This window comes from Nuphar pumila, chromosome 15 (assembly GCF_984573655.1).
Source record: "Nuphar pumila chromosome 15, dmNupPumi1.hap1.1, whole genome shotgun sequence".
Classification (NCBI taxonomy): Eukaryota; Viridiplantae; Streptophyta; class Magnoliopsida; order Nymphaeales; family Nymphaeaceae; genus Nuphar; species Nuphar pumila.
In genome coordinates, this window is record NC_143263.1 from 78348862 (window position 1) to 78369874 (window position 21013).

Consider the following 21013-nt stretch of genomic DNA (forward strand, 5'->3'; position numbering starts at 1 on the left):
GTTATATATGAATGACCAATCTCTCATGTATATGATCACATGATACAAAATACAACTTTCATTTTTGTGATTCTTTTCATGATCATTATGCACTTTTCCATGGGATTAGGTAAGTGCCATAACAAAAATCTAAATTCCAAGGTGTACATTTTCATTTCATGCATATGTATGTAGACATCACTTTAAATGTCAAAAGTATGCATAACCGACATGCCCTTGTTATTTTGGGCAAGCTTTTTGTACGACACTCATACCTACCGAGGCCATACCATTGCTCAAATGTTCTCATGACATATGCATAACAGCTTAGTAAATGTCATGTAAAAAATTGTACATGTATGTTCACACAAAATTGCATATAATGTATATCTACGTCTATACATTTACTTGTATGAAACTATACTTTTTAACTTATATCAATCTAGAAATAACATGAGTCTCTCATTCATGTGAATCTGAACTTTTATAACATATGTATGTGTAATATGTGTAAATCTGGATAATGACAACACATTAAAGCAAACTCTTATACATGCTTAAATCTGCACATTTATGTGCACAGGCTGAGTATTTATCCCGTCAAGAAGCCAAACATATAACAAGAGAAATTTGAGTACTTTAATATGTAAAAAACAACATGTGAACTTTAACATGCATACATCTGAAAATATTAACAGGCAACCCAATTATGTATATATATATGCATATATTGAAGATGGCTCAACCCACCCTACTCAGGTAGGCTGGACTGGCCTGGCAGACCCTGTTCAATCCATTCGAACCTAGTTTGGCTTAGCCTAACGGGCCTCTGAATCTGCCTGCAAACTCAGTTTGACTGGGTTTTACAGGGCAACCGTTTGTCCAAAAATATAACACATTTTTTTTAGAGGTTTCCAGCTTCCATGCCAGTCAAACCCAGTTTAGCTAGCCTTGATAGGCTGTTAAACAACCTCAGCCGACACTGGTTTGACTGGGACTAGCCATCATTGTCTGGCCCAGTTGAACCTGGTTCGGTTGGGCCTGACAGGCTCAACAGTTGCCCATCTAAATCGAGTTCAGTTGGGCCTACGAGAAATGCTCTACAAATAAAAAAAATACCTTTTTATTTTTTTCTTCTTCCATATGCTATTTTTTTTCTTGCAGGAACCTGGCTTCGACTGGATTTGTGCCCTGCTAAGACTTACCCAACCAACACAGTTGGATGGTTCCAGCCACATGCATATGCCCAGCCGAAACCCAAGGTTCGGCTGGGCCTTTGAAAAACATAACATAAAAGAAAAATTGTTTTCAAGACATGAACATACATAGTATATGAGTTGTCAGCCTATGATATGATTTTCTACAAAAATGGGAATATGTAAAAAGTTGAACTATGGACAGTATAATACATCTAAGAAATTTTCAATAACAGATTTGACATTCTCTTTGCATTGAATATTAATTCTAGCATACTTTGTGCATTGGACATCAACCTCATCAATCCCAGATTTAACCGTCATTATGCATTGAACAACAACTTTGTAAATCAAATATTCATTATGCATTAGATGACAATCTTATAAATTACCAATTTAGCAATTACTATGCATTGAATAACAACTTTATAAATCCCAGATTCTTTATGTATTGAATAAGAACTTTATAATGCACCCTACAACAGATCTAGGCCAGATCTGTGTATGGCAGTCATAGCCGATCTGTTTCAAAGTTGCACCACATGTGTGTGTCAGACCGATCCAGATTGGCCCATACTATATGTGGTCGATATATGCAAACCTGTCTACTTATTAAAGTGGATAGATCTGCATACAAATTCATATATCCATTTTTTTTCCAGATTTTACTTTCATGAAAGGGGAAACAATAACATGATATATTCATACCTAACACTATCAAGAGAGAATGAATCATATTCTTCTTTGTATTTCAACTAACATACTTTATAGAATTCAATTTATATCTTCTTCTTTTTTGTTTGAGAAGAGAGAAGGGCCCATACCATTTTTTGAGATTTAAAAATAACCCCATGTACTTCTTTCCACATCTTCTTCCATTTTTCTTCCTCTTTTTCCCACGTCTCTCTTTCTCTCTCTCTTTCTTTCTTTTTTCCTTCTCTTTTTCTTCTTTCCTTACCTTTCTATAGTTCACGATTTTTTTTTATTGAGGAAATCTCTAGAGGTGATGCCCCTCTAGGGTTTCCCCATATGGTGGGCTGGAGATAGAATCTCACTCTATATCCAAATCCCACTTTTCCTATTTTTTCTCAACCTCTTTTTGTTAACTTTTTCAAAACCCCTTTATTACTTTCATTCTTTCACAAACTACTCCTCTTTACCCTTTTTACTTACCTTTTTCTCTCCTCCTTTCATGGTTAGGGTAGATTCTTCTCAAGATTAACCATAAGTTAAGTTTTGAAATTCAGAATTAATGCCCATTAAATAATAAATTAATTAGTTATACATTATTTATTACTAAATAACTATCCAAAAGCTTCCAGAGGATATCTTATCCCTCTGAGGGCTTTTAACTTTAATTTAACTTCAAATTGAATATAAAAATGAATTTAAAGCTATATCATCGTTGGGTATGGGTTTGGATCTGAATCCGAATTTAGGATCCAAATTCATATCCAAACTCCAATTGGATCCTACGATAGATCAAATCTTAATTAATGTGGGTCTTGGACAGAGTCAAGATCCATGTTAATTTGGATCAAAAGCATTGGATCCAGTCCAATCCAAATCCAGTCCCAGCCCGTCGAAGCGGTCCCTTTTTTTTTTTTTTTTAAAGAATTTTCGGGCCAACCGTAGGTCGAATTGGGAGAAGTAAAATATCGTTGGACTCAGGATTTTGCGACGCATCCAATAACATATACTTTGAATTTTGCTTTCTAAATTCACTCAATTTTAACCCAAATTTCACACAAAATTTGCTTGAATTTAAAGGTCAAAATAAAACTTTTTGGTATTTTTTTTGTTGGCTCATATCGACCTTGTCGATAGGATCTGGGCCAAGATCAGACTCTATTAATGCATTCCTAACATTGGAGGTTCATCAATTTTCCCCTATACTTAGAATTTTTTTTTTAGAAATTTCAAATTGACTAAGTATGAAAATGCAAGACATTATAAACCGAGCTCCCCATACAATTATCTCAAACAAGAACATATGAATATAATAAAAAAAATTGTTAGCATTAAGTTATTACTTTTACTTTAAAATATAGACTTCAAATCATGTGAACCATGTATACATGAAGAAATGACTAGGAAACCTTTTTTTAAGGGTAACAGGGCTTCCGAACTAATAGTTATGGTACATACTGATATATATGAGCCCTTGATTATAGAAACATATAAAAGAAAATTATAGTTTGTCATACTCATAGATGACTATTCAAGATTTGGTTCTATTTAACTTATTTCTAGAAAGTCAAAAGCTCTAAAAATGTTTAAGTCATATAAACAGGAGTTTGAAGAGTTATTAAAAAGAAAAATATAAATTATTAGATATCATAAAGGTGATGAATATAACTCTTATGAGTTTAAGTCTTTCTGCAGAGATATTAATGTAATCGCTCATACAACTATGTCTTATACATCACAACAGAATGATGTCGCAAAAAGAAAGAATATAACCCTAATGGCTAGATCCATGTTAACACATGCAAACCTTCCTACAAAAATTTGGAGAGAAGCCATAAGCATTGTCATGCATATTCTTAATATGGTTCATTCTAAGAGAGTAGCATGCACACCTTATGAGTTGTGCATGCACAGAAAGCCAGATTTGAATCATCTGTGAAAGTGGGGATTGTCTACATGTGTGGAGTTTTAATCAGAGGAAGGAAAAGTTAAATAGCTAGGCTATCAAGTATATTTTTATAGAGCACCCAAAGAGATTAAAGGATTGTAGATTATATAATCTTGAGAAAATATTTAAAGTTTCTGGAAAGTAAAAAATGTGTCTTTGATCCTGAAGATAATAGAGTCTCTCTTGACATCATAAATGATTTTGGGGTACCTATTCAAGAGTTTGAGCCTAGTGATCCAATTATGAATAATGAGCAATTTTCACAACCCATAATTGGGCAAAAAATGCCGAGAGCTCCTCCCTCGTACTTAAATGATTATTACATTTTCTTGAGCGAAGAGTTACGCTATTTTATAGACTTGAATAATGATAACTTAAGTTTTAATGATGCAATTGCTTTTCATGAATCTGAACATTAGATGAAAGCAATAAAAGACTAGTTGGATTCCATAAAAATGAATAAAGTTTGAAAACTAACTGCTTTGCCTAAAGATGCGAGATAATTGATAGTAAATAGGTTCTAAAAAAGAAACTCAAAGCTAGTGAAACTATTGATAAGTTCAAAGTAAGATTAGTTGCTAAAAGTTATCCTCAATATGAGGATATAGATTATGAAGAAACTTATTATCCTCTGACAAAACTAGCCTTTATTTGTATTATTTTGGCACTGATAACTTATTTTGATTTTTACTTATATCAAATGGATGTGAAAACAATGTTCTTGAATGGTGAATTAAATGAAACTATTTTTATGCAACAACCATGAGACTTTTGAAATTAAAGGTCAAGAAGATAAAGTATAAAAGTTGAATAAATTATTGAATGAGCTTAAACAGTCACCTTGGCAATGATACTTGACATTTCATAAGGTCATAACCAAGTTGAGTTATGAGGCAAATAATTTGGACAACTGTGTATATACCAAAAAAAGTAAGTTAAGTATTTTATTCTTCTATGTTGATGACATATTAATTGTAAGAAATGACTTATAAATGATAAACTAGATTAAGTCTTGGTTGAATTCTTGATTTGAAATAAAGAATATGGATGGAGGCTCATGTATTTCTAAAATTAAAATTCAAAGAAATAAAAAATCAAGATTATTATGCCTTAATCAAGAGAAGCACCTTGATTATATTCTAAAGAGATTTAGAATGATTATCACTAAGGCAAAGACAACTCTTGTGTTTAAAGGCCTAAGACTAAACAAGAATGATTATCCAAAAGATGGACAAAAGAAGTTAAATGTTTCTTATGCTCAAACAATTGAAAACTTGATGTATATTATGCATTGCACTAGACCTAATTTAGGCTTTGTAATAAGTCTAGCTCTTAGATACCAAAGCAATGTTAGACTCCTTCGTTGGGTAGTAGTAAAAAGAATCTTTCGGTATCCAAAATAAACTATGAAACTCAGGCTATGCTATCAGTCAGATAGATCAAAGCTTGTGAGTTACTCAAAAATAGATTTTGCTAGTAATAGAAGTTAAGCAAAATCCACCTCTGGTTATGTTTTTATGATAGAAGGTGGGGCAGTTGCATGATCATGCAGGAAGCAAGGGTATGTAATACAATATACTCAAGAAGCTGAATATATAATATATAAGATGGTTATTGCTTTTATTGTTTGGATAAATCATTTCCTAAATGATTTTAAATTAGATATTAAAAAATATCCGGTTTAAATTTATGATGATAACAAAGTTGTTATAGACTTGATTCATATAAGAGCAAATAACTCTAAAAGTAAGCATATTAATGTTAAATATCATGATATGCTTATAAAAAATGAAATAACAGTTGATTATGTTCTTTAAGGTGATATGGTAACATATCTATTAACCAAGGCATTCACATATGATGTTTTCACTAAACACTTGAGTCCTATAAGATTGTGTGAGTGTATATAAGTGCATAGTTCTTGCTAAGAACATGCATGTTAACACAATATATCCCTCATAACCAAGTGGAAGATGTAAAGTCGTGGCTATATGAGGATTGTTGGGAGGCCATCTCAACATGAGTTCTCTCTTTATTTGTCTCTCTCTCTTTCTCCCAAATGGTCTCAATGGTTAAGACATGTGACAATTACATGTTCAAAATGTTAAACACACTTAAACAAAAAAATAATCAATTAACAAAAAATATATAGTTATAAGTCTTAACATCAAGAGTTTTTCTTTGAAGGGATTTCTTCAATGAATGCTTCTCTACTTCAACCCCTTTCACTATACAAAAGGGCTCTATGGAGCCAAAATTAAGAATGCTAGTTTACACAAACATATTACAAATTTGATGAGATATGCAGGAATCAGATTTTTGGTGATATAAAAAAAATAACTAAAAGCATAACAATGCACGCTTCAACCCGAGACCACTCTTCTGCAAGCACATAAACTCCTTTAGTTCTACCATACTGTCACCTCATATGTGGATTGTGGGGCTAGGGATTAAACGTCTTTTAGATCTTCTTAGGTCGATGGTGGTGGTGCTTGGTGGCAAAGTCTTCTCTGTTTTCTTTTTTGAAATCCAAGTATAAGCTAGTTGGTCGGCTCTCTAATTGGAAGACATGCCATTCTTGGATAAAAGGATCCCCAATTTGGAAAAGTAACATGAAATGCCTTGATTTCCTATAGCAATGTGTTTCAAATGACTGTTTGAATGGACCTGTCAAATGGCTTCTCACAAAAGATAATTCTTATTCTATATCTTTATGTTGTGCTTGTCAAGTGGCTGGCTTCCAAACTTCTCTCTTGGGTCTTGGTCCATCCCCTCGGGCAACTTTCTTTGCTTGGATCCTATTGGCGGGGAATATTAATATGTTTGACCACATAATTTAATAAATGTCGCAAATATTGTACACAAATCTATTGTTAATGCAATGTCATTTTGTGATTTTTTTTTACCTCTGCATGGTTTTTGATTCATATATAAAGTCATCGATAGTTCTTTTTTAAGTATTTTGTTTGTTTTTCGTTAAACAAACAAAGAGAGAGTGAATAAATCCATTCAAAAAAAAAAAGAGTTTAAAGTAAAACATGGAAAGGTATCGTGGTCAGACCAGAATAAAAAACTCTCTATATAATAAGAAACAACTAAAAAATATATAAAAAAAATGCCAATGACAAAACATTCATAAAATGACATTACGTTAACCAAAGATTTACATATAATATTTGCAACATTCATTGTATTATGCAATTTTTGTTAAAGGAGATTCACACGTTATATGCAGATCAGATCTTAAAGAAGAAATACAAATCACACAAAAAATCAAACACACACAAAACATAAGGATTTTAGGTTCTTGTCCACAATCTTTATAAAAAATATTTTTTTATTATTATTTTAGAAACTCATATCAATTCTTTTAGAAATGGATCATGATGTATAATGTAAGTTTCGTTAATGACCCAAAAGTTTTTTTTTGGCTATGGACACTATACAATGTTTCAACTCATAAAAGATCTTTTTTCGGAAACAGTAATTGGTTCAAGTTTCCCTTCAGATTTCATCGTTTATCCTATATTTGAATTCATCATAAATTGAAGGAAAAATTATTCCGGTCATGGATCAATTTTAACAAGATAGAAGGCAAAAACAATCCCTGCTGGCAATCACAACACTTGTATTTTTCTTATATTTCACTGACCAAGAATCAGAGTACTCTCTCTCTCTCTCTCTCTGTTGCATGTGTGATATTGCATGCATCTTCACTACCGAGATCGTAGCTTGACACATTCATAAAAAGAAATGCAACTACTTCGAAATATATATCACAATCTATGGTCATGTTATGCATTATCAACGACAAAACCATAAGCACATGCATCTGCATCTGTTGTCCTAAAGTTATTATCTCATGCTTTAAATGAACTTCATGACCCTTTTAAATTATCGATGGACTGAATGGGTTCCTTCCGACGGATGGTACACATAACGCGTCGAACAAAGTTACATCGGCAACTTTTTTAACTTATGTGTTCTGTGTTCCTGTTACAACAACATTCTAATACATGTAGTTTCTCATAGACCCATAAAAACTACGAAAAACTTAGGTGACCATCTTCCGATAACGTGGAAGAATTTTTGGTTTTTAGACAATTCCAATAAGATACTTTTGTAAAAAGATAAAGAGTTGATTGTCTGCAATTGACTCATATCTACTCAAACCCTTGTTCCGTTAGGACATGTTTGAATTACTGTCTCTGGTTCGAAATGGGACGAAGTGAACATGAAAGACGGTCATTTTAACAAAGGTTGGATGCGGTGGATGCAAACAGCATTCATCTTATCCTTAAAAACCTAACTTTTTTTTGACACCCATCTCCTTGTTAAAAAAAAAATACTCAAGAAACATGTTTAAAAAAAAAAATCGGGGGTAAGGGTCCCCAAATCTCTCTCTCCTTAGCCCGGAGATCACCGATGCCGGGGATGAAGCTGCCATCGGAAGGCCGGTGAGGCGACGCAAGAGCGTCGCCACCAACGAGTTTTTTCTTTTCTTTCTTCCTCTTTTCTTCTTTTTTTGTTTCGGTTTGAATCAATTTTTTTAAAGCATTTTTAGGTTTTCATATGTGAGGGTAATCTTAGATTAAGGGTTTTTGTTTGATTTTGTTGATTAGGGGTTCTCATCTTGATTAGAGTTTTCTTCCATTGATTAGGGTTTTTTCTTCTTAATTCTTCCCCATTGGACTTGAAACAAAAAGAACAGAACCAATGTTCTGTTCTTTTTCTCGTCCAACCCTGGACAAGCGATCAAACATACCCCCCCACAAACGGCTTCCTGCGATCGGCAGGCTTATCTGAAATTGGGTGCTACAATGAGAAGGAAGCCTTTCGTTGCCCAGGCCAACCCTCCACAAACGGTGCCCCGCGGGAGTCCGGCCAAGAGTTCCAAACCAAGCACAACCAAGAAAATTGGAGAAAGATTAAGAGAAGGGCAAATATACTTGAAAACAGAAAGCTCTCTTTTATTCACAAAACTCGTTCAATTACAGTGACACATTCTTGACAAGTGATCGACTCATGAGTGGAAAGCGATAGGGAAACAGAGAAGCAGTTTATTCAATTCTGCACAGCCTTGGATGCGCTGATGTCGTCGGCGGAGCTCTCCTCCACGATGTCGATGACCCTCGCCTGCTTCTTCCTCTCCTCGGGCAGCTTGGGGACGGTCACCCTCAGTACACCGTTCTCCAGGTGCGCCTTGATCCCCACCATGTCTGCGTTGAGCGGCAGACGGAACTGCCTCCAGAAGCTGCCGGCGGGCCGCTCCGCCCGATGCCACTTCTCCCCCTCGACCTCATCCTCCCCTTTCCTCTCGCCGCTGATCCTCAGCACCCTCCCTTCTTCCATCTCGATCTTTATGTCCTGCTTCTTCACCCCTGCACACCACCCCATCCATCCCCTTCAGAATTCTTCTTCTTCTTCTTTTTTCTTCTCTCTCTCTTGAAGAAGATTGGGCAGCACCAATCGCATAACAACAGAAAAGCAAAAAAGAAAAAGAAAGAAATCAATTCCAGGCAGAAAACATACCAGGGACGTCGAGAGTGATGAGATGGGCGACGGGCGTCTCCTTCCAATCGACTTGGGCAAGGGCTACGTTGGTGTCTACAGATTTGGGGACGGTGAACGGGGACTGCTCCAACATCCTGAAGGGATCGATGGCGTCTTGGGGAACCATCATATCCCACAGCCTGCTGTAGGGCAGGAGCCCCTTCGCCGACGGCACGAGGGCCATCCCCACCAGGAAGCCTACCAACACAAGGAATGAATCCCTCATCTTCTGTCTTTGTCTTTTTTACCTCCTAACAACAACAGAGAAACTCAGAGCACAAGAGAGAAAGCCTGAAACACGAGGAACGACTGCTTGCTAGCACTTGATGATCTCTGTTGGGGAAAGCGTCGCGACTGTGTGGATATTTATAGTTAGATGGGAGATGGTGGGGTTGTCTCCACTCTCCAGATCCGTCCGCGAAGGTAAAGGAGAAATCTAGACCCTTCTTTGTCGGTGTGAGAGATACTTTTTTCTCCCCTCCACTGATGACATGTATCTACCCTATCTTCGCCGTTGGATCGGATCGCATCTGAAGATCGTGCGTTTGATGACTCTGATTAAGCGGTTATCCACTGTCCGATTCCATAGCAACGGCCTCCGACTCTCCGTAGGGCGTCATGACCATGGAAGATGTCTTGCTGATTAAATTACAAATATCACCTTAACCTTCTCCCTATTTGCATTTTCGTCCTTTCTCAGTTATTTTTTCAAATAAATAAAAAATGCTAGAAAATAGTTTTTTAATACTTTTAGTATTTTTATATTATTTTTAGTATTTTTGCTGAAAAGTGTCATCTTAGCGAATTCAGATTTTTTTTATAAAAAAAAACACCAACTGACTCATAGACCTAGTCACATTGGCTAAGCCTGTCGAACCTACTTAAGGGTTGCTGTCCCGATGGTGTAAACTCATAGCACACTCCTTGTCTCTAGAGAGTCGCCAAGCTCGGACTGGCCAAGGGTTTATGCCTTACTCTCATTAATGCAACCAGCTTTGTTTTTCTCCTCTGTCCTTTTATTTGTATTTTTGTGATGTAATATTATAAGGAACCTGTCCAAATGACATGAAATCGAGGACAAACACATATGGTTGTGTTTTAGCGGCTTAGTTGGCAAACTTGGCGAGTCAACTCGTGACTCACCTTAGTTGGGTTAGATCGAGCCATAAATGAGTCAAAAATATAGTCAGAACTTGGGTGGGGCAACCCGGGTCCATGTATTAATTGGACCTTCGAGTTCGGACCTAGGTCTTAATCAAGCCTTCTTATTTGTCACCATACCTGGATCCTATAGGGTTTGGTCCAGGTAAAACAGGCTTTTAAATGTATGTTCTTGGTCTTGGTGCTCAGCGGACTAAAATACTTTTATTAGCATTAAAAGAGAGGGAATTAAATGATATTAAATACTATAATAATAATATAAGAGATTTTAGCAAATGATATTATTTTAATGCAACTTAAATAACTCTCATGCAGTTAACTATTTGAAAATCTTATGTTTAAAACATAATTATCATGACTACAATGTAATATTAATATTTTATCAAAAAATACAACAAATAACTAACGGGGGGCTTCGCTTGTCTGGTACGAGAAGTTAGTGCACATCACCTTTTGATGGGACATTGTAAGTTCAAACCCCAATTCGTATGGTTGAATAACTGGTAGGGGTCTGCCTAACTGAGCCCAGTTCCAGGGTGTCGGCATATGCCACAACATATGCCTGATTGCCACTTGTAAAAGCATTTGAGGGTGAGAAAGATGGGGATAATGCATCTCCATTTTCCCCTTAGATACTGATTTTTTTTTTTATAAAAAATATACTCTTCAACATATCCAATTTTACAAGACATCAAAGCGTTAATGTTTTTAGACACTATTATAAATATCCAATTAGGATCACCAATGAGACAATAATATACTTTACCCTTTTTTAAGGTCATCATTAACTGCTCACACCAATCACACAAATATAATGCATCAAATAAAAATAGCATGTAACAAAAAGTTATCTATATAGCTTTCATACATTCAATTAACGCAATTGCCTACACAAAGTTTATTTCTATAACGACCCAAAAACTTAACCAAATTTTTGATATTTTTTTTTTTAAACACAGCGGAACTACTCAATCTACTACATGTTAAACATCTCGGGTACAACCCAAGACATTCAAACCAATAATATCATTCCAAGTATCAATAAAGTTTAACAGAAAATAAAGTGTTAAGTTCATAACAAAAACATAAATAAAAATAACAAAATTATTTCAAGTTGTCTCAAAAATATAAAAATCTGTGCATCATAGTCCCTACATCATCTCGTAACCACTTTGCGTCATCTATTCTTCACCTGAAATGATAAAATAATATGATCAGATTACAACCAGTCTGAGTAGTAGGAATACTATGATTATGCATGTGTACAATGTAACAAGGATGTGTAATACTTTGAGTTTTTTATTGAATTGTAAAGCTATAGCATATCATGAGATAACTAAACGAACATCACATTAAACAATTAATATCATAACTCATTTTTGACATATGAATAAGCACAATACATTATAAGCATTTTCAAGCACAATATATCACAAGTTCTACATAATATATATATATATATAATAGTTAATTTAAGTTTCTCTTTAATTATCATGCGAGTACTCGCAGGCCAAGGCAACTATAATAGAAAATAACACTCAGGGGTTTGTTATGATATGTGTTTTGTTAACCCGAGTGTCTAACTGAAACTGAAATCCCAAAGAAAGTGGTTTAATAACAGATAAAACATCTCAAAGGCCAAATAAATGGGATGCACCCTTAGCTTCTGCAGAAGAACTTGGACTTACCACCTAGGACATTTTGGTAGCTTGAGTCACCTACCACTGAGGACTGGGGACCAACGAGCCATTGTCGCTCGAAGTTAAATAACACATATCTCCAAAGTTTTGTACCACCTACCATCTCCAAGGTAAGCTCGAGTCTCAGTGAGTTACTTATCTTATTAATTTTGTTACCTGACCTTTCAGGGTTTCAACCTAATTTGAACCCAATAGCTCAATGTTGCAGGTACTCATATATGCAACGAATCATGCAACCATAGTAGCATAATCCCAGAGATTTCCACCTTAAGAATGTAGGTTGCCAATTATAAGTTTATTTATACAATTCCACTCAGTGTGCTCCTATACCTTCAAACCAGGCGAGCACAAGTGCCCCAGTACCTTTAAACTATTTAATCAAAAATTTAAAATTATGAGTTCTTGTATATTAGATTTATAAAGCTTTATGTGTATGTGCAGTACCCTAAAATCCTTTGGTTTGCAAAACCCTGGTTCGTCGGAATGCCGTAAGATGAAATACCCAAAAATCACTTCAAGAAGAGAGGAAAAAGGGTTAAGGTTGTAAAGAAAAAATGATTAGAGTTTTAGTGAGCAACAAAAAAGATAAAAGGAAAAAGAACTATCAATGACTTTATATATGAATAAGAAAGTATGTGAAGGTAAGAACATTTATAAAATGAGGCTCGCACTTTAAAATAGATTGACATTATATTAACAAGAGGTTCACAACACATACTTAAGAATGTTAGACACACATTTGCGATCGTACGTTTGAACGTTATGCAATTTTTTAGTTAAAAAAAGTTCACATGGTATTTGCATGAAGGTCGTGATGTTCACAAATATGTGACTCAAACTTGTAAAAAATATGTGAAGGTAAGGACGTTCACAACACCTATTTGTGAACGTCACACACATTTATGGATGTATGCCCATACTTTATGCGAGTTTTTAGTTAAAGGAGGTTCACATGGTATCTGTGCAAAATTTGTGTTGTCTGCAAATATGTGACATGAAGTTGTCTAGCTTGAATAAGAAAATATGCGAAGGTAAAGACAATTTCAACAAACATTTTCAAAAGTCAAACATGCATTTGCAAACATACATACTGACTTTAAGTGAATTTTTAGTTAAAAAGGTTCATATAACTTGTGTGTGAATGTCAAGACTGCAATAAATGTATGAAGCAAACCTGTCAAGCTTAAACTTAAAAATTATAGAAGGTTCGCATCAGGATTGTAAATCTTAGTAAATTTGTGCATTTTAGATGTGAATCTCCTGTGTAGAGATTCAAGTTAGTCATGTTAGCGAATACTTTATGTGAATTTTATCACGCCTACAAAATGTTCATGCAAATCTCTTTTTTATTGAGATATTGTGACTTTCGACGAGCATACATATCGTTTGAACATCAGCTTGTGTGGATGGTAAAAATGTCTTAAGAAAATCAAGAATTAGAGTTTTGAGCATAAAAGAATTTTGAAAAATTGTGAAGAATTTCTCAAATCTCACTATTTTACAAGAAAAGTTGCCTACCACCCTATTGTTGACCTTTGCGCTACTCAATTGTGTTTTGGTGCTAATACAATAGAAGATTTCGAAAAAGTATTCTCTCCATTATCTAACCACAATACCTAATGTTAGAATAGAGAGAGAGAGACTCCCAAGTCATTTATGCCTTACGCCATCCTAAACTCTAGTATAAAACACAATTGCATGTCTTTGTTGCTTAATTGAAGCCTCTAAATATAGTTAGCAAAGAAAACATGTCATTATCTTTCCTTAAAAAGGTGTGGGATGATATAAGACAAATGGTTTAGGAGCCACTCCTCTCTCTCTCTTTCCATATATATGTATATATATATAGAGAGAGAAAGGATTTATATTTGCTACAATCGAGTTGGAATCTCATGAAAGGAGTTGTTTTGACACAATCGACAATTAGATGATTGGTTTCTAACGTGTCAAGCAAGTTTTCTTGCTGAGATTTGTTGCAATCTATCTTTTTTTTTAATCTTTGAATAAATTTAATCATGTAGATATGATTTACATGGTTTATTTTGTGACAATAGACATTTAAATAATTGGATTTTGACGTGTAATGTGGGTTGTTTTATGATAAAAAATTAATGGCTATGAACACTACAAAATGTTTCAACCCATAAAGGTTTTTTTTTAAACTGTAAATGGTTCTTATCTTCATGTCAAGATTCATCATTTATCCTATATCTGAATTCAACACATTTTTGAAGGGAAAATGCTCCTCACGTTTTGATTACTTAAACGATAGGTTTTCTTTGGTCACTCACTAAGATTATTGGTCATAGGGTCGATCCTCATTTCACACATAGGCATTGTTTGTACACAAGAATTTTTTTTACAAGATTTTTCTCATGAGAAGTTTTGATATCTTTTTTAAATAAAAAAAATCACTTGTTTGTGTAGCATGGGACATAGAGGAGGAGTTCTCCTTCTGAGATAGATATAAGAATGGTTGACCACATGAAAGAGAAAGACCAGAAAATTATCATGGATAAGAAGATAAAGATAGAGAAACTCTTTTTGAGACAACTCATGAGATGAGATTGTCATCATGAGCTGGTGCGAATCCTTATCCTTCTACATTCTGAGGAAATTAACTTTAGCAAGTGTGGAACGTGATTAGCGATTTACATAAGAGATTATGGAAATGAGATGTCAGCATGATCTTGTTTCCATTCAGTTGTGATTGTTTCTATCTCCAACAATTAGTTACATTTGTATTAGCTGGAATTATCTTTACAAGGTAGGCATCTGTATGCTTCACAGTGAGTGAATAATAAAAATAGGTCAAAAGACATCTTCTACTATGGATGTAGGCAACCATTGTCGAACCACGTAAATTTGTGTTGTTTCGTGTATGTGTGTGTTTGTGTTTCGTAACATGGTATCAGAGCAAAGCTCTTTATAGTGATTGATCATCATTGGATCCTATGACAAAAGACATAGGATCCATTAATGGTAACACAACCAACACCGTGGGAGGTTATGCTACTGACAATACTGGGGTTTCATCTTTCAATGTTGCTGATACTAAGGTTGGTTTCCATGATCAAAATCATTTACTTAAAATCACCAATACGTTGTTCTCAGGGACTGACTACCTGAGTTGGGCAAAGACCGTTAAGTTGGTTATCATTGGTAGATCCAAATTAGTATACATCACCGAGAAAACCAAAAAACCAAAATACTCAGATCCTGCCTAAGCGAAATGGGAATCTGAGAATGATATATGAGTTGGATGTTAAACTTTATGGAACCGACCATTGCTAGATGTTTTTTGTTTATGAACATCGCAAAGAAAATCTGTGATGCGGTTAAATAAATTTATGGAGAGCAATTCAACCTCGCAAGAGTATATAGACTCTAACTGGAAATTTTTAAATATACTCGTGATGACAAGCCCTTCAGTGTATATATAGGTACCCTTAGAGGGATGTGGGATGAATTGCTTCAATATCAACCCCCAACCGATGACGTTTTTTGAAAATAAAAAATGGTTTGAGGAGGATAAGGTTTTTAAAGTGTTGGCAGGTCTCAACCCAGACTATGAAAATCTACTAAGCCAGATCTTGATGATGATGCTCTTGCCATCATACAACTTTGTGTGTGCCATGATCCAATGCAAAGAAACCCACCAGAAAGTTATGAATCCGTGACTTAAATTTAAAGAAGAATAGTCAGAACAAATGGCATTTCAGGTTGGATTCAAGAAAAACCAGTCGTCAAGTGAGCCATCAAACAACTTCACTCAAGACCGATCTAAACCAAGGCCTAAGCTTAAATGTACCTATTGTAAAAAAATGGGTCACTCTAAAGATCGGTGTTGGGATCTTGTTGGTCGACCTAATCGTGATAAAGAGACTAGTGTAAAGAAAGATTCAACAAATTTTATCACCAAAGATGACTTGACCCATTTTTTCCTGGAGATGGCTAAGACAAACTTAGCATCTACCTTACCCATCAGTGATGCTCCTACCGACCAACAAGGTAAAATTCATGCTTTATTTTCATGTCTTTCAAATAACGAGTGGATTATAGATTCGGGAGCCTCAGACCACATGACAAATCGTGATGACAGTTTGACTAGTACAAAAAAATTGGTATATACTGTCGATGGATCAATCATGATAGTCATCGGCACGAAGAATATTAATCTTATCAATCACGATATTGGTTCAAAAGTGCTTATTGTTCCTAAAATTGCTGCTAGTCTTATGTCTGTGAGCAAGATCACAAAAACTCATGATTGTTTGGTTGTTTTCTCTTCAAAGGATGTGGTTTTTCAGGACAAGAGAACTAAGAGGGTGATTGGTAGAGGCATAAAACATGATGGGTTATACATCTTTAGTCAGTCGATAAGAACTTTTTTAAGTTGTGCTCAACCAAGCAATATTTATAGCCTTTAAAACTCTCATCTTGGACATGCTTCTGCTAGAATAATAAAATTGTTGCTGCCAGAATTGAACAATGATAGTTTATCTTGTAATTTATGCGAGTTTGCTAAGGCCACTCGGCTTCCTTTTCAAAACTCTTCTATTAAAAGTGATATGCCTTTTGAATTGGTGCATTCTGACGTGTAGGGTCCAACCTCTGTAGTATGTTTGGTTTTAAATATTATGTTACATTCATTAAAGATAAATCTCGTATTACCTGGGTGTATTTTCTGAAGCATAAAAATGAGGTGGCTAAAGTTTTTAAAAAAATTTATAATATGGTGCTTACTCAACATGACCACAAGATCAAACTCCAGAGGTCCGATAATGGAGGAGAGTATATTAATGAAATTCTTGGTGATTTTTTGACTCAGCAAGGTATAATGCCCCAAACCTTGTGTGCCAGAACTCCTCAACAAAACGAGGTTGCCAAAAGAAAAAACTGGTACCTACTCAATGTAGCTCGGTCTCTCATGTTTCATATGAATATTCCTCAACAATATTGGGCCGATGCTATAGATACAACTTGTTACATCATAAACCGTGTCCCAAGTTGTAGTTTGAAAAATAAAATTCCCATGGAAATATTGAGAAATTGAAAAATCTGTATCAAACATTTGAAAGTCTTTGGGTGTAAGTGTTTCGTTCATCTTCAAGACAAATTTTGAAACAAGCTTGAAAGAAGAGCCATCAAATGTGTTTTTGTAGGCTATTCATCATCAAAGAAGGGCTTCAAATGTTTTGATCTGATCACAAGAAAACTTTATGTATCAAGAGATGTGAGATTTTTTTAAAATGAATCTTACTATCAGTATCCCAATGAGGAGGAGAACCAACCAGGTATGTCAAGTTTCATACCGAGTCCCATTCTGCCAATTATTGAGTTTTTTGCTGAAGGGTCTAACCTCCCGAGTCCTGATGTCCTGGTTGACTCATCTGTCCAAGAATTAGATACCTCTTCCATACCGGATCCAAATGCCACTTCTACAGACCTATATCTCGTGACTAGTTCTAACCCAAGTCAGTCAATACCTATGCCCAATCAAGTTCAAGAAATTGGTAATGTTAAGAGATCATCTCGGCCCACTAGGCCTCCAGTTAGACTTAGTGATTACTATTTCTATTGTGCTACCAAAACGTCTAACGCCCATTCTATAGAACATCATTTTGACTTCTCAAAACTATCTATGTCTTATCTAACCTATTTGTCCAAGACTTATGCTCATCATGAACCATCAAGTTTCAAAAAAGCTCTTGAAGATCCTCAAAGAAAACGGTCGATGGATGATGAATTAAAGACTACTAAAAAACAATACTTGGATCTTAGTGGAGTTATCTCAAGGAAAGAAAACAGTGGGATGTCGGTAGATATATAAAATCAAATATAATAGTCATGACTATGTGGAAAGGTACAAAGCAAGATTAGTGGCAAAGGGGTATACGCAGAAAGAATGTATTGATTTCACTGAAACCTTTGCACCCGTTGCAAAAAATGAGTTCTATATGTATCCTTCTTTCAGTCGTTGTAAATAAGCAGTGAGACATTTTTCAATTAGATGTGAAAAATGCATTCTTTCATGGTGAGTTGGAAGAAGAGGTGTATATGGACACTCCATCGGAGTATAAGTGTGATCTTGGGAAAGTGTGCAAACTCCAAAAATTTATTTACGACCTCAAACAATTCCCTCGGGCCTAGTTTGCAAAGCATAGTGAAGTTCTTATTAAATTCAGGTTCAAGCGAAGTACTGCTGACTATATCATGTTTGTGCATCTTTCATCTCAGAGCACTGTGATTCTGCTAGTCTATGTTGATGACATAATTTTAATAGGAGACAATAAAGTTATGATGCAGAAAACCAAAGAGATCTTACATGCCAAATTCGAGATCAAAGACCTTGGCAAACTAATGTACTTTTTTGGCATCGAAGTTGTACATTCTAACAAAGGAATTTTTTTGTCAGCAGAAGTACACTTTAGATGTCCTTAAAGATACTGGCGTGATTGGGGCAAAAGCAACTAAAACTTCTCTTGAAGCTATCTGCAAACTAAAGAAAAATGATTGAGAGGTCATTACCAACATTGAGTGTTTTTAAAGGCTTGTGAGAAAGTTAATATATCCGACTATTACTTGTTCAGATATTGTATATGTTGTAAGTGTAATCAGTCAATTCATGCATCAGCCACAATCTATTCATGTTGAAGCTGCACATAGAGTTCTCCGATATCTTAAATGGAGCCCAGACCAGGGTATTATTATAAAGAAGAATGAAAACCTTTACATTGTAAGGTTTACTGGCGCCGATTGGGCAGGAGACCCAAATAATAGAAGGTCAACAACAAGTTTTTGTTCTTTTATTGGTAGTAATCTTGTCACTTGGAAGAGCAAGAAACAATCAGTAATTGCTAGATCCAATGCTGAAGCCGATTACCATGCCATGGCCGCATGTACTTGTGAGCTTATTTGGATTAAGGTGTTCATGCTTGATATGGGCATAACAATTACCCAACCGATGAAACTCAAGTGTGACAACATGACTGCCATATACATTGGAGTCAATCCGGTTTTCTATGAGAGAATCAAACATATTGAAGCCAACTGTCATTTTATGAGAGAGAAAATTAAAGCTAAAGAAGTTTGCACATCATATGTTGAAAGCCAAGAGCATTTGGTTGATATTTTTACCAAATCCCTAAGTCATGAGAAGCATCACAAGCTAAGTTACAAGTTGGGTTTGACAGATATCTGCGCACCAACTTGAGGGAGAGAATGTTATCATGAGTTGGTCTTGATCCTTATCCTTCCACATTTTGAGGAAACTAACTTCAGCAAGAGTGAAACGTGATTAGCGATTTACACCAAAGATTATGAAAATGAGATGTCAGCATTATCTTGTTTCCATTCGGTTGTGATTGTTTCTATCTCCAGCAATTAGTTATCCTTGTATTAGCTGAAATTATCTTTATAAGGTAGGCGTCTATATACTTTACTATGAGTGAATAATAAAAAACAGGTAAAAAAAAACTCTTCTTTCATGGATACAGGCAACCATTACTAAACCACATAAATTTGTGATGTTTCGTGTATGTGTGTACGTGTTTCATAACAGAGATGTGTTGTGAGTAAATGGTTGCCTTAATAAAAAATAATTTTTGATAGAAAAAATTTCTTTCACACTCATGTACAATAATTATTCTTATAAAAAATTATATTTTTTTAAAAAAACTTTTCTTTAAAAAAATCTCTTGTTTGGAATGATGGAAAAAGTTTTTTTTTTATATTTTTATTATTTTTCTTGCTTAGGCACGTTTGGAAGTGGAAAAAATGTAAAAAAAATAATACGAAGTAATAAATAGTATATATTTTTTATTTCAAACGTGAGAAATTTTTTCTTCAAGAGAGTGTTTCTAAATGTACATTTTTTTGATAAAAAAAACATTCATAAAAAAAAATAATTGAAAAAATATTTTAAAAAATTTTCTGAGCTCTCTTCATCTTACTACCATCACCATCCACTGCCTGAGCGTCACCCTCAAGGTTTTCTATACATACGTGAGCATGGTGGTGGCAAAGCCCATAAACTCATCGAAAAGGAAGTGTAAAAGATCGGGGTAGGCGAGGTAGTCACGAACACTAAAAGAAGAGAAGAGAAGAGGAGGCGATCTTCGGGAAGGGTCGTGTCGCTGCTATAACCGTGGGCCATGCAGTGGGGCCGTCGACGAGCTGATGCCCAGAAGAAAGAAAAACTACCATCACCACCAATTCCTCTTCTTTTTCTTCCCTTCATTTTTTCTAGCATTCTTTCTTTTATGTCTCATGCTACACAAATAAGCGAAAAAATTTCATTTAGAAAAGTTTTCCTATTTTGTTGCTTCCAAACGTGCCCTAAGTGTCGGTCTGCCAATTATTTAGGAAGTGGGAAAGGCAACCGTTGTCCACATCGGTCTGTCTGCTTGAATGAAAAGCAACTCAAAAAAAGACTCATTCGAGTAGCACCCGCTCTGTCTGTCGTAGTACCTCTCTGGATGATCGATGCTCAAACAAACCAAAAAGCACTCTCAAAGCTTTGCTCGTTGGCTCCTCCTGATTCTGCTCTAAAATAAGAAAGAATAAAAGGGCGCTAAGTGAGCGCTAAAAAGGGGTCAACTGTTGGGTGGGCAGTTGCGAAACATGTAGTGTTTGTTTCTGGTAAGTAGTGTTTATTTCTTGGGGGTCGGACGCAGGATCACTATTGATTCTAAAGGTGACCAACTTTCACAATCACAACTTACACAATATACTTTTCTCATGTTTCACTAACCTTGTAAAAATATTATAATTAAGAATATTTC

General features: G+C 35.1%; 1 protein-coding gene across 1 annotated transcript; it reads right to left on the reverse strand.

Annotated features, from left to right (window-relative positions):
- Positions 1 to 8759: 8759 nt before the first annotated feature.
- On the reverse strand, positions 8760 to 9672 carry LOC149815692 (17.6 kDa class I heat shock protein-like). Its single transcript, XM_089989739.1, has 2 exons — positions 9346 to 9672; positions 8760 to 9194 (listed from the first exon to the last, which is right to left on the reverse strand). The coding sequence occupies exons 1-2, from the start codon at positions 9590 to 9592 to the stop codon at positions 8878 to 8880; spliced, it is 564 nt and encodes a 187-aa protein (XP_089845865.1). The 5' UTR covers positions 9593 to 9672; the 3' UTR covers positions 8760 to 8877.
- Between the last annotated feature and the right edge of the window lie 11341 nt (positions 9673 to 21013).

Bases quoted from the DNA above. Each gene is read 5' to 3' on its own strand.
- LOC149815692 (XM_089989739.1), bottom strand. From the start codon at position 9,592: ATGAGGGATTCATTCCTTGTGTTGGTAGGCTTCCTGGTGGGGATGGCC. The intron at 9,195-9,345 runs GTATGTTTTCTG...GGTGGTGTGCAG, and splicing joins CATCACTCTCGACGTCCCTG to GGGTGAAGAAGCAGGACATA.